The sequence below is a fragment of the Diuraphis noxia genome, unplaced genomic scaffold (assembly GCF_037042655.1).
Source record: "Diuraphis noxia isolate RWA-SAM2 unplaced genomic scaffold, SU_Dnox_SAM2 contig0001, whole genome shotgun sequence".
Lineage (NCBI taxonomy): Eukaryota > Metazoa > Arthropoda > Insecta > Hemiptera > Aphididae > Diuraphis > Diuraphis noxia.
In genome coordinates, this window is record NW_028301711.1 from 17,646,144 (window position 1) to 17,661,121 (window position 14,978).

The 14,978-nt window shown below is 28.7% G+C and overlaps 3 protein-coding genes across 3 annotated transcripts; 2 read left to right on the forward strand and 1 right to left on the reverse strand.

The window, feature by feature from the left end:
- Positions 1-2,080: 2,080 nt before the first annotated feature.
- On the forward strand, positions 2,081-2,971 carry LOC149060061 (uncharacterized). The gene is given in 4 exon segments (XM_089227592.1): positions 2,081-2,155; positions 2,157-2,221; positions 2,577-2,797; positions 2,910-2,971. Coding segments are annotated over 4 exon segments (423 nt in total).
- Positions 2,972-3,077: 106 nt separating this feature from the next.
- LOC149060062 (uncharacterized) lies at positions 3,078-4,490 on the reverse strand. Its single transcript, XM_089227600.1, has 3 exons — positions 4,340-4,490; positions 3,879-4,262; positions 3,078-3,814 (listed from the first exon to the last, which is right to left on the reverse strand). Exons 1-3 carry the CDS (start codon positions 4,488-4,490, stop codon positions 3,078-3,080), a joined length of 1,272 nt encoding a protein of 423 aa, XP_089083726.1.
- A 6,657-nt stretch (positions 4,491-11,147) lies between these two features.
- LOC149060063 (uncharacterized) lies at positions 11,148-11,846 on the forward strand. Its single transcript, XM_089227603.1, has one exon. The coding sequence runs from the start codon at positions 11,148-11,150 to the stop codon at positions 11,844-11,846; it is 699 nt and encodes a 232-aa protein (XP_089083729.1).
- The last annotated feature ends 3,132 nt before the right edge of the window (positions 11,847-14,978 follow it).

Here is a 14,978-nt window from a genome sequence, read left to right on the forward strand (position 1 = left end):
AGCTCAGTATCTGATTCGATACAAATTTGGTTTATGATACATACAATCGAAGTACAAAAACTTATGTTGCATATTTTCGCATGGGTATTTTACTAAATTTATATGACATTGCGTGTGTAAAGATAATACCTAGGTTTTTAATAATTATTATTTAAAAATATATTTTATTCTTAAATATTTAGAAACCTTATCTTATTTGCCTATATTAAACCCCTAAAATCGTATGTATACCGCATACCACCGATTTATATAGGCCGCAATGTTTATAATATTTTGAAAATTAAAAATGTTTGGATATAATTTAAAAGTAAGTAAATATTACTAAATAATATAATATGGTCACACGGATCATAATGTCCACTCTGTATATCTACTATTATAGTTATATTATATTAATAAATGCGATTTATTTATTTACCTACCATTAGTTATTGGATAATTATTACGACAAAATCGAAAAATAAATCCGAAATCGTACTAATGCCGAAACAAATTAAAACATTTTTAATTTAGTTTCACGCTTTTTTGCAAGAATGCCTGATGGTGAAACCCACTTTCTACTTAATATTTGATTTTTATTATAATTTACAATAGAAATGGTTTGAAAATTATTATGTTGAAGATTTTTGGTTTTTAAAAATCTTCAATATTGTGTGTTTTCTTTAAACACAATCTCCGCACTATAATATGCGTTATTATGAAAACCAGTTTAAACTCTGGTTTATTGAAAGTTATAGTTGTTGATACTTTTGTATAAATCAACTAGTAAAACTATTAATTCATATGTGCTAGACTTGGCAAATTTAAAGTAGGGGGACTCTGTTTACTTTTAAAAAAAAGATTTTACAATGATGTATTGATGTATGTTTTATTTTATTGCAGTTTTTTATATTTTACAGAGTAAAGCCTTTCATGATATGTTGTCGAAATAATGCTTCGATTTTTAACCTCGATATCTTTCTTTGGCTACATTTGAGGGGTTCGCATTAAAAATTCCCAGTAGTTTTCAAGAACTTTTTAAAAATTAAAAGAATAATTTATTAAAGAAATACGCTTTTGGACTTTTTTAAAACTACTGGGAATTTTGACCCCAAATGCACAAATTAGATTTATTTTTCCACTAAAAAAGTTACTGAAGTTGAAAATCGAAGCATTATAATATTTCAAATACTTATCTGCACTAAAGTCACCATAGGGGGCTAGGATTTTAAGCACATGCTTTTTTTTTATATAACATATAGAAATCTAATTTTTGTACATAATATCGTTTGTTATCATTCTGATTCTAAATAAACGAATTTATTTTTGGTTTTTCGGCTTTTTTATGCAAATGCGTTTTTTGCTTTTTTGCAATATTATTCCAGTTGTGGCATTTTAATGTTTATTATGCAATGGTAATAAAAAAAAATTAATTTAATTAATAAAAAATGTAAAAACCCAGAATATGGACTAAACGGTTATTGTCAATTGAATTATTATTCTGTTTTCGTTGCAAATCTATCAAAAATACACGGTAATTCTTTTTTTAATTACAATTTTTTCACTCAATTTTATACCTATTATAGTAAATTTTAAGTTAATTTTTGGTGACGCATTTATTTTGCTTTTTTCAAACAATTTTATCCTTTTTTTGTTATTATTTGTGCTTTAAAATCCATGCCCTACTTATTACGTACATAGACAATCAAAACTACTCAGAATCTAAAATAATGACAGAGAAAAGAACATTTGAGTTTCTCAGAAATCTGTAAATCTTAACACTTATAAAGTTGTAATAGGTATCTTAAGTCGTTCAATAAATATTAAATACTAATGTCTAAATACCTTAGAAGTTAAACCCGTAGTATTCAGTATTCAAGATAGGTACCTACATATTTTTCCAGATTAATGATATTATTAAATTTCGTTAAATCGTAATAACCCTCATTATTCAATCGTTCGTCAGTCATTACAGTTATGAATGTTACGAGCGATTGATGCCATAATATAGTGTACGAAATGTTTTCAAAACAAATTATAAAACACTTTTAATAATAATTTAATTAATTATATTTAATTATATTTTAATTTTAATTAAAAAATGGAGAAAGTTATTCGTGAGATTGGTGGTTCCAGAGGCACAGGACTTAAATACAAAGACGACGATGGATACACATAGGTATTGGAAAAATCGACAATGTTGAATACATTTTACTGTTCGTTGTGCATCCTGGAGAGCTGGGTAAATAATAATTTTAAACAATCAACAATAATATTTCATTATAAAAACTACCTACCTTCCTTTTCTTTATATTAAAATATTTTCAAGTCATAAATTTAATTTAAAAATAAATTGTTTTATGTCTTTTCAACTTATTGTCCAAGGAGACTAATATAGATTTAAAATAACCCTATTTTGCTGACCAGAAATCTTGCTGTATATATACTAGCGTAGATTTCATTCTAAATGGTTGTGTAAATAAGTAATAGTTTATACCAATAGGTAATATGTAATTTAGAATTTATTAGTAACTATTTACTAGTTAGTACCTACTACCTATATATGTTTATATTTTAAATATTATTTTCTTTTTCAGTTGTCGTGCAAAAGGCAAAGTATTAAACAACGACACTTCGAAAGTTTTTCTGATGATAGGTCATGAAACTCGTCCAGAAAACCAATTGGCATTAGAAAGATTCAAACATATTTGTAATCAACGGGAACAAGATGAACAAACATCTCTTCGAGTCATTTATAATGAAGAAGTGTTATTTATTACAATTAAAAACACCAATTATATAGCAAGGAACCAAGGAAGTTATGCAGAGCCGTGCAAAGGGGGGGGGGGGGCAATTAGGGCAAATGCCCCAGGGTGGCAAAAGTAGCAATATTTTATAGAGTGGCAAAAAAGATGGTACTTTTCCATTAGTTTATACTCCAAATTCGCCACGGTCACAAAAATTGAAATATCTACTATCTATTTTAAGATGAAATATTTTATCTATGAAAAATGTGTTGTAAATTGTAATTTATGATTATGGACTGGTGTTTGACGAGTGTCTCATCACAGCAAAATTTTTGGCTGCGTTATCACTTATCAATACATTTTTACCAAATCAGCTGTTATCATAGATTGAATGATAAAAGTTTTCTTTTCGGGTCCTCCACTGATTTTACATAGATTTTGCCTCCAGTTTTTGTCTACATGCCATGTACAAAATAGTCTGTGTTCAACAGATCCCATAACAACAACCCATGCATTATAGAACGCTGGAGCATCATCAGTCATAAATACATTGCAGTTAATAACACCTACTTTATGCTTAATTATATTGAAATATAATTGGAAAATTATCTCATCAGATCGATTTGACAAACAGAACGCAACTGGACAACCTGATCCAAATTCATCAACAGTTACAATAGTATATAACTGAATATCATATGCATTTGTGCCATGAGTACCATCTATACAAATTTTATTGTGGCCGAATTTTTTTAGTTGTTCTACTTGAAAATTTGTCATTAAAATGATTGTAAAATCTTTCTTATCCAAGACTCCTTGTTCTCCGTTCCAATCATTCTCATCTTGGCCTTTGTAGTATAAAACAGGACATTGTTTTTCTAATGTCTTCATCTCTTCAACCCATAACTTTATACTAATTGCATCGTTTTTGTGTTTTTTTGTAGCATAATCAATATTGAAGTCTCGTGAAATGTTATGCAGATCTTTACGGTCCAAAAGGAGAGATCGTTTTAAAGTATCATCTGTCACTTCTTGATCACGAATTGAATCTATAATATGTGCGAAAGTTACTCCTTCTTTCAATTTTGCTGAAAAATAAAAATTATTGGTTAGTTAAAAATAATAGTTAGTAAAAATAATTAAATTAAATGCATAATAATTTAAATAGGTATATAATATGTATAGTAATACCAGCAATTTTTGTTCTGGTTTCTTCGTCAATTCTAATTCTACCAATTTCATGATCATGGCCATAATGATTTTCCCAAAACTTAACGTTAACTGTCCCTTCATGTTCTATATATGTAACTTTCATCATTGATGGACAAGTTCCATCTATTTTATTACTTTCCATGAATTTAGTTTCTCTCGCTTTCTCCATTTTTTCTTGGTTTTCATTCGTACTACCATAGTTATATGAACGATGACAATAATAATATTGTCTTCTACATCCATCATGAAATTTTGACATTGCTCTATCCTTAACAAACATTGAAAAACTTTTTTGTTCTTCTCCTCTCTTCCATGTGTCAAATTCTGTGATTAAAATTTTTAATGATTTTTATTTGTAAATAATAAAAAATAAATAAACGAATAGTATTCACAATTATTACCTGGGATGCTTAGAAATTTCATTTCTTTCACTTTTTCAGTAAATCCATGTATTTGAGATAAGTGAATATTCAATTTAGCATAGGAGTACAAAGGTTCTTTACATTCACTATTAAGACAAATTATTCTAGTTTTCTTTCTTCTTTCCTTCATTATCATTGGTTTGATGAAACTTTTTGATATGTGTATCCAACGTGTTTTTAGTTTTAAAGTATTTGTTGCAAATATCACACAAAAAATCGGTAAACACTGGTTCTATGTTATGAATATTCCGTAAATGTGCGTTCAGATTTTTTTTTTGTGTAAAGTTTTTGTCACATATTGAACATTTTATTTCAGATTCCATTATGGTAAATAAAAATAAAACAAAATCACAAATATAATTTGAAAACAAAATAACCAAAGAATTTATCTCAGTAAATAGCGCAGTCAAGAAATGATTTTTAGACTTAGTGGGTATCTTGATAAACTTTCTACAAATAGATAGTGAGTGCTTTGGGAATTCAATGGGATCTTGATAAACATTCTACAAATAAATGTAAAAATTATCTGGGAATTCAATAATTGAAGTTTTATATATAATATAATTCATAATAATATAATGTAATATAATATATTTAAAATTTGGCGGTAAAATTATTCAATCTATGATAACAGCTGATTTGGTAAAAATTTATTGATAAGTGATAACGCAGCCAAAAATTTTGCTGTGATGAGACACTCGTGGTGTTTGTGCCTACACTGGCTTGTTGACCCATAGGCGGGGGCGGGTGACTAAACGGCACGGACTAAGATATATCTTAGTCCGTGCTAAGCGGGTAATTAACAAGCTATTTTTAACCATTTTTCGGAAAATGTATTCCTTGTTATTGAATAATCGACATGATAATAACTTGATATACTAATATAAATATTTTTTTTTTTTTTTGATGGTAAATCGTAAATGGTCTCGCACTGTCAGAGTGTTATGTTGCTATATTTTTATATTATTCAATATTCACTATTCAGTATTTCATCATACGACGTAAAGTGACAATTGTACGTACCTACAACGAACTACGAAGGCTTAAGAGTTTATTACAATTTTTACATAGTTTATTTACATTGGGTAATTTTATTATATTCAAGTGGATTATCATTTTATTTTTTAAAATAGCTGATGCAAATAAACGTAAACGTTTAAGTGGTTTTCAGTTCAGAAAACAGTCGAAAGCAAAAAAAGAAATAGAAGAAAATTTAGTCAGAACAACTACAAAATTAAATACTTATTTTAAAATAAAGGTAAGTGTAAATTTTAAAATTTTAATTTAAATCTTATTTCTTTATTTTAGGGAATAGTGTTTGTTGTTTTAGGAGGGCTGAAACTCTTTTGATGCTTTTATATTAGTTTAGAATAATACTAATAATAATAATAACAATTGTGCAAGGCCGCAAGGGACTTAAAATATTTAGTAGAGCAATGTGGTTAATCTTGATTAAAATAAATGTTTGTTAATTGTTTGTTCATTAATATTTAATTTTAATTGATTTAGCCTAATGAAGTTCATAATAAGGTTGTAACAGATACTCCTACTTTACAAGTAGATGAAAAAAATATAAGAGATTCATAATTATAAAATTAATGATGACATGAATGTGGACGGTAGTAATAATTGTGATACTGTAAGTATCAAATAAAAGTTTTGGTATTATTTAATATTTTTGATTTTTATATGTACCTACTTATTATTTATTTAGAATGAAAACAACAAATTACTACAAGTTCAAGTCAAAGACCAGATTAATGTGAGGTGTCCTATGTCTATTGTAAATGTTGATGGTAAAAAGGAAGTAAGTCAAAACAATAATATAATTTATATCAAGAAATTAGTAACTGTCAAAGTGCCTTTACTGAAAGGTTTCTTTAATCTGTGTTTCACTCAAGCCATTATTCTTTCATCACTTTTACTCATCATTCTATTCTGTAACAAATTGTAAATTATATAAATAAAAACAAAAAATATCAATAAATAAAAGAATATGGGCTTATATAATTTTATCAAAAGTATAAACAGTTAACACTAAAAAAAAAAAAGAAAAAATTGCTCTTTATAATTTTGAAGTACCCTTTAATTTTAATTTTAATTCATAATTAATTTTAGAATGAAATCATGTCAAATCAAGTCAAAGATCAAATTTATGTAAGGACTGTGCCTTAGGGTGCCACTCAACTATATAGGCTAAAAAAAAAAAATTGTTTTTCTAATATCTTACTTCATAATATTGATTTATATGTTATTAAATAGCTGTGGTAAAAATATAATTTAGTTAATCACATATTTCGAGGTCGCTCACGCGTTTCAAAGTTTTATACCTATATGATTTTCTGTAAGGTACCTACTTTTCAAGATAAAACTGATTATCTACATTTTTATTATTAAACTTGATTATTATTTACCCATGCATTTGATATTAACTATTAAATTGTTAATACTCGTATCATTCTACTAGTATTCGTATGCCAGTGAGTTAAATTTTGTTTGTTATTATATTAAAGTGAAGTTAAATTCATTATTTTTTTTCTCAAGACAATCAATTATTCACTTATTCACACATGCAGATTGCAGACCTTTCAATTGTATTGACTTAAATTATTGGTATGTACATTTTACACTGTAATTGATTTAAATAAATATTTAAATATAACACATTAGTACAGTACCTACATAATATAATGTCTTATACAAATTCGAAAAATCGTGGTATTTATTTGATTGGCACCACAAGTGAAACTTTAACTAGATCTAAACTGCCATCAAATAGACAAATACTTGGCCGCTTTTTACATTTGCATTTAAAAGACAACTTTTCGATACAAAAGAGTGCTCATATAACTACAAACGAATTGTTAGATTTTTGGAATAAAGCGAGAATCCCTACTAAACAAAATTATAATATAATAAATCAGATCAAAAAATTACATTCGAAATGGATTGGTATTAAAAAAAATGCAACCAGACAAACAGAGACACAGGTTATGAAAGTGAACCATTTTTTAAATAATTTAGACAATTTGTTTGATGTTGCCCATGCCAAGGCTATGAATTTAATTAAGCTACAAGAAGACATTGAATTTTTGAAAGCACAAAGAGAGAAGGGTAGACGAGGATCGATGGGTGCACTTGATAAAAAATTGTTAATTAAAGAAAAAAAATGTACTGAAAAGAACTTAAAAATAATATCAAGAAAAAAAAAAGAAAGCGAACGTCTAGAAATCGAAAAACATACAGTATTATGTATTAGTAATAGTAGCAGTAGTGAGAAAAGTGATAGTGACGAAGAAGTAAAATATATTTTACCAAAATGTCCTAGAAAACGTCCGAGGAATATAATTAATCGAGCTGTTGCGTCAGCACTCGATCGTACAAAAGTTAGTGATCGTAATGCCACATATATATTAACTGCTACAGCTGAAACAATTGGTTTAAATACTTCTGAAATCGCTTTAAATAAAGAAACAATCCGTCGAATGAGACGAACGCATAGGGAAAATATAGCTAAAGAAATCAAACAAGATTATCAACCTGAAGTTGCACTTACAGTTCATTGGGATGGTAAAATATTACCAGAATTAATTTCTAAAGACTCAGTTGATCGTTTAGCAGTTTTAGTCTCAGGAGAAGGAGTAATGAAACTACTCGGAGTACCAAAATTAACCAGAGGAACTGGAGAAGAACAAGCAAACGCTGTATTTCAATTGTTGGATGAATGGAATATTGTAAATAGAGTAAATTTTATGTGTTTTGATACCACAGCTAGTAACACTGGTATAAAAAAGGGGGCCTGTACTATTTTAGAACGAAAAATCGGAAGAAATCTCTTAGGTCTAGCTTGTAGACATCATATATTTGAAATAATAATCAGCAAAGTATTTAATTCTCTTCCAATTGAACATCAATCTGGCCCTGACTTATTACTTTTTAAAACATTTTCAAAATTCTGGAAAAATATAAATAAACAAGGGTTTGAAAGTGCAATGTCGGACGACTCTATTTCTTATAATACCCGTAAAAAATGTTATAATCAATTTTATTCGAAAGCAATTATCAGTTTATCAGCCAAGAGATGATTACAAAGAATTACTACATTTAAGTTTGATATTTCTTGGAGAAAATATAAGTGAAAAGGTTACAATACAAGCACCCGGAGCATTCCATAGAGCAAGGTGGATGTCTAAAATCATTTACTGTTTGAAAATTTATATGTTTCGATCACAGTTTGAATTAAAACCCGAAGTTCTCGATGGATTAAAAACATTCAATGTTTTTATTGTCAAAGTGTATATTAAATATTGGTTTACATCGCCTAATGCTGCTAGTGCCCCCAAAAATGATTTAAACTTTATAAATGATTTAAAAGCTTATGAGAATAAGACAATCGCTAAAATAACTTTAGAATGTTTTTCTCGTAATTTGTGGTACTCGAGCCCAACATTAGTAGGTCTATCTTTTTTTGATAACAATGTTTCATATGAAAATAAATTGAGCATGGTATCAGCTTTGTAAAATTTAGGGAGCGATGAAGGTAAAGCAAAAAAATTAAAAATACGAGCAGTAGAACTGGCTGAGAAGAACTTATCAGATTTAGTGACAAATCAAACCATACATTTATTTGATGCATTAAATATTAAAACAAACTTTTTACGAACTGATCCAAGCACATGGGAAACTAATAAAGAATATCTAAGTGGAAAGAAAACAGTGGGGTCATTAAAAGTTGTGAATGACATAGCAGAGCGAGGAGTGTCTTTAATTTCATCTTTTAATTCAGTTCTGACCAATCAAGAGGAACAAAAACAGTTTTTACTGCAAGTCGTTGAAAAACATCGTCAACAGTATCCTGACCCAAACAAAAAAACACTTCAAAATCTCTAAATGTCTAATATTTTTTGTTTGTATTATTAATTTTATAACTATTTTGTATTTGACATAATGCAAAAGTATTAAAAGTATTCACATTTATGTATAGAGTTGACGGAAAATAATAAATTATTAATTTTCAATATTTATATATTTATTACTATTAATATATTTTTAAATGCATTGAGCGACCAGTAAAACTTGATTCAGAATTCTAAAACTTCATAAAAATAGTTTTTATGGTAAATAGAACCTGATAGTAAGGTAAGAAATGTAAAAAAAAAAAAAAAATTTAAGTGGCACTCTACTGTGCCTACTAGTATAGATTTTGATAAAAAAGAAGCTAGTCAGAACTGTAAAATAAAGAATATAGAAATCAACAATGTCGACACACTTAAAACTGTAAGTATAAAAAAATTATTACCAACAAATTTGACATATCTAATCAATTTTAATAATTTTATTATAATATATTATGTATTTAACCGTTCTAACACACTTGCAGTTGATGACTTTCTGTTGAACTTAATGGTCTGAATTTAAATTATTAAAATTTAAAATTATATACAATTATATTAAATATGATACCTATATTTGTAATTTTAATAATTGAAAGCATGCAACCTGACGATCATTACTGGTCAAAACTATTTATTAGTTGTGAGCTTTTTATAACATTTTAATTACTCTCAGCATAATTGTTAGCTATATTATATAATTTGTATTTTTTAATATAAAAGTATTAACCATTTTTTTTTAAATTTCCATGTGTAAATTCTTAATATATTTAATACTAAATTAAGCAGGTACTTATATATATTTTATAATTTTAGGTTAAATGTAATGTAAAAGATACAAATGTTCAATATGATTGCTGGTTTAGTAATGATCCAGCCAGGTTTTGAATGAATCGGAGTTTGAGTATTATTCTAAAAATCAAGTAACGAAAAATTAATTTGGTGGACATCCAATTTAACAAAACTTTTCGAAGAATTGGTAAATATAATAGGAAATTGCCACGTGAAGCATTTTTCAGAAAGTTACTAAATGGCGAATTCAAACATCGTAATTGGCTTTTATACTCTCACTCTCAAAATTCACTATTTTGTTTCTATTGCTTACTTTTTGCTCAGAGAAAAACTAAATTTAGTCGCCCAGGATCTGGGTATATTGATTGGAAAAATTGTTTATTGGATGTTAATAACCATGAAAAATGTATTAAGCATACTGAATCAGTCCGTAAATGGCATTCTAGGCAGCTTGATAACCAATACTGTATAGACAATTCTCTTAAAATAGAAATTAATAAAGAAGAAAAGTATTGGACAAAATTACTTCATCGATTAATTGAAACAATATAATTTTTAGCTACAAGAGGTCTGGCGTTTAGAGGAGACAATGAAACAATTGGTTCCAAATTTAATGGAAATTATCTAGGCTGTCTCGAACTACTATCAAAGTTTGATCCATTTCTCGCTAATCACATTGATAAATACTCTAATAAAGGTCGTGGAAATGTATCTTATTTATCAAGTAGAATATGTGATGAATTTATTGATCTTATGAGTAAAACTGTGTTACAATGTATTGTTAAAGAAATAAAAATTGCCAAATATTTTTCAATAATTGTAGACTCAACGCCAGATGTTACAAAGGTAGACAAATTAACCGTTGCTGTACGGTACATTTGCAAAGATGGTTTACCTGTAGAAAGATTTATAGGGTTTCTTCCTTCAGTTGGCCACAAAGCAAATTAAATGGAATTGGAACTAATGAAAATGTTTAAAAACTTGGACATTGATATGATAAATTGCAGAGGTCAGTCGTTTGATAACGCTAATAATATGTCGGGCATCTATAATGGCTTACAAGCACGGATTAAGCAAAAATCAAGTACAGCAGAATTTGTACCATGCTCAGCCCATTCTTTAAATTTAGTTGGGACATTTGCTGCAGAACTAACCAGCATGGGAAATACATTTTTTTGAGAGCTCAAAACCTATATACTTTTTTTTCTGCGTCTACCTCGAGGTGGAATACTTTATCGAAAGAGTTAGATCAAATTCCTAATGCTCAACTTCTAAAAAACTTATGCCCTACTCGTTGGTCATCACGGCACTCTGTTTGTAAATCAATTAAAAATGGATATGTTGGAATTCTCGCTGCTTTAGAAATAATATATAATGATTCAAATCAACGAAATGCAATTAAACATGAAGCCAAATCAATTTACAATAAAATAAAATCATTAGATTTTGTCTTTCTTTTAGTTGTTTGGACGCCTCTTTTAGAAAGATTTGACAAAACTTCTAAAAGTCTTCAGTTAATTAATATTGATTTGTCGTGTGTAGTTTCTCTATATGATTCATTAGTATGTTATATTCAAGACCAAAGAAAAAATGTTGAAATATTTTTAAGTGAAGCGATAAAAATAAGTGGCATAAATAAATTTTCTTGGGAGGAAACTAGAACTAAACGCAGAAATATATTTTTTGATGAAGAGCCTAGTGATGAAGTTATATTTTCTAATTCAGACAAAATGAAGAATGAAGCTTTTATTCCTATAATGGATGCATTGATCCTTCAACTAAATAAAAGAAAAGAAGCATAAACAATGCTATGTGATAAATTCGGATTTTTTTCTGATATGAAAAATATTGAAGTGAACTACGTAAAAAAGCACTAAAGCTTGTAGAGTATTAATGATTTAGAAATAGAATTTGAGAAATCGTTCAATTTAAAAAATACATAATACATTTTCCCAATGAAACCAAAAACATGCAAAGAATGTTAAAATACCTTAATAATAATCCATCATTAAACACAACTTTTCCTAATGTTGAAATTGCTTTAAAATTATTTATTTGTATGCCATGTTCTAATGCCAGTGGAGAAAAGTCCTTTTCTGTTTTGAAGAGTCAAAAACTATTTACGGTCATCATTATCAAATGAGAAAACATCAGCATTATCAGTATTATGTATTGAAAATGAAATTGTCAAGAATATCAGTTGGACAAGTCTTGTTAAAAAATTCTCAAAACTTAAAGCTAGAAAGAAACATTTGTATAAAGTTATTTATAAAATCGTTATTCAATATTATAATAAAAAAAATGTTGTTATTCATGTTTTTATACATTTATTCTTACTGTCTCCTAACTAAATTCATTGTTTATTAATTGAGTTGTTTTACTTGTTAATTTATTAATTATTATAAATATAAATAATTCAATGTGAAGTGACCATCAATAATAACATTTTGAATAGTTTCGATTTTTGGAGGGCTTTAGGAAAATGTCTAATGCCCCCTCCCCTCTCTTACGACCATTTGAAATTAGGGGCGCCAAATTTAATTGCCCTAGGGTGCCACTGATGGTTAGCACTAGGGTTGCCAACTCTTATTTGCGGATAAGCGGGAAACCAGATATTTACAAGCGGGACTCGACAAAAAAAAACGGGACAATACTACAAATTTACAAAATCGAAAGAAAAACAATTTTTATCATTTTTATCAGTTTTATTTAAAATTTGAAATAAAATTAACAGAATAATCGTCTTAAGTTTTTTAACACAATATTAATCATTAAATAAAACATTTTGCTCAGTTAAGAGTACCTACCTTATCACAAGACAATTAGTTTTTATTTTTGAAAGAGTACTTATCTTGTGATTTGGCACATTTGAGCAATTTTTTATTTTTAATAACATAGTCATAAAAATCTTTGCAATTGTACTGAAAATTAATTTTTACTTGCAGTTCTGCCTTTACGTGTTCAACACTCAGTCTATTTCTTGAATCAGTCCAGGCGTTTCCGCAAAGTGAAAATGCCCTCTCAGCAGCGGCATTTGAACATGGAATAGACACAATAAACTGGAAAATCTTTAATAAGTTCGGTATATTCAAATGCCGAAACAGTTCATGCCAAGTTTCATAAATAGTTTTTTTTTTATTCGACGAATGTGTTTGCTTACGCTCCTCAATAATTTTATCCAGAGTTTCTTTAATACTGCAAAACTCATTATAAAGTTCGTCCATATCTATGAGTTTGGTGAGTGATAATTTTTCACAACACATAGAGAGATCCTTGTAGATAAATGTATTTTCCAAAGCAAATATTCGCATTGTAGCCAAATTATTATCTTCCGAAAAATTAAAGTGATCGTCCAGATATTTCAATGCATTTTTGTACCATGTAACCAAAACAATTTTTATGGATTCTTGTTCATCAATTGTAAAACTGGTCAGGGAATTTGTACAAATAAATCCAAAGAATTTGTCGTTGATTCTTTGTTCTATTTTTAAGCGTAAATCTGTTAAGATGTTAAAAGTTTCACAAGATAAAGCATTATCTTTTTCCAAAAACATGATGACATTCTGAAATATTTTTAAAGTATTATCTAGAAATCCAAGAAAACATTCTGTTTTTTTTGCGTGGTTTTCATTAAAATATTTTCCTAATGCCACTGGACAGTTATCTCCAAGAGACATAAAATAAGACTTCAACGCTGGAAATCCGCGTAGAATTTTTCCAATAGCGGGATGCAATGATAGCCACCTCGTTTTGACGTGTCTTATAATATTTTGGTATTCTATTCCAGCATCAGCAAAATGTTCTTTTAGAGTTTGTACTCTTTGGGCATGGTAGGATAAGTGCCCATACACTTTAAGTACCAAATTTTCCACGTCAAACTCACACTTTTCCATAGCATGACGGATGACATTGTGTACCATGTGTGCTGAACGCCCTGCAGGCAAGATGTTGGCATTATCTTGAAAAAGTAGTTTGTAAACTGAATTATTTTTTCCAAAATTAACATTGGCGTTGTCGGCTGAGTAAGCAGATACATTTGTGAAATCTAGGCCCAGCGCTTTAATTCTATTTTTTATATTACTATAAATATCGATAGCTTTTTCATCTGGGTCCTCATAAAAATCAAGCAGGCAGGTGCTAATTCCATTATCTGGCGAGTAAAATCTGACAATAATTGGAAATAATTTTATATGTCCGTGATTTGACGCATCTATCGAAATACTATAAAACACGCCTAATCTCAGTTTTTCCACAATTTCTTCGATTGATGCTGGAGCCAGAACGTTGTAAATTAAACATGACGCCTTAGTTCTACCAAGCGATATTTTTGATGCAATTTGAGAATCATTAAATATCACGGGACTTAGCTTTGAATCGTAGTCAATAGAATTATACGACATGTTATGGTTCACGCTATGGTAAACTTTTGTCAACTCTGCAGCAATCACTTTTTCCTCGACTATTGTCAATACATCGCGCTTTAAAAACTGTTGTAAAGTTTGAGTATTCTTTCGAGCTCTTTCTCCCCGTAGGTGTTCCGGAACGCTAATATGCCGTTTAACGTCATTCAAACCTCCATGCGATATCATAAATGATTTCATACACACGTTGCAAAAAGCTTTATGAACATTTGTATCAACTCTTTTTAAAAAAGGATACGATTGCTCCCATTCTTGTCTGTAGGAACACATACGTTTACATTTTTTGTTTTTTAGTTTTTCACAGTCAATCATTTCTGAATCAGACATGACTAAAACTCAAACAAATCGTTCCAAAATAACAATAGAAAAGTTTTAAGAGAACGCTGAACACTATTTATTTATAAAAACAACGAAACTCTATGAGAAGGACACGACGACACGACACGACACGACGACACAGCAACTGCGCGAGCGCCGCGAGCCGCGAGGCAACGGAAAAATAGAACGATAAAA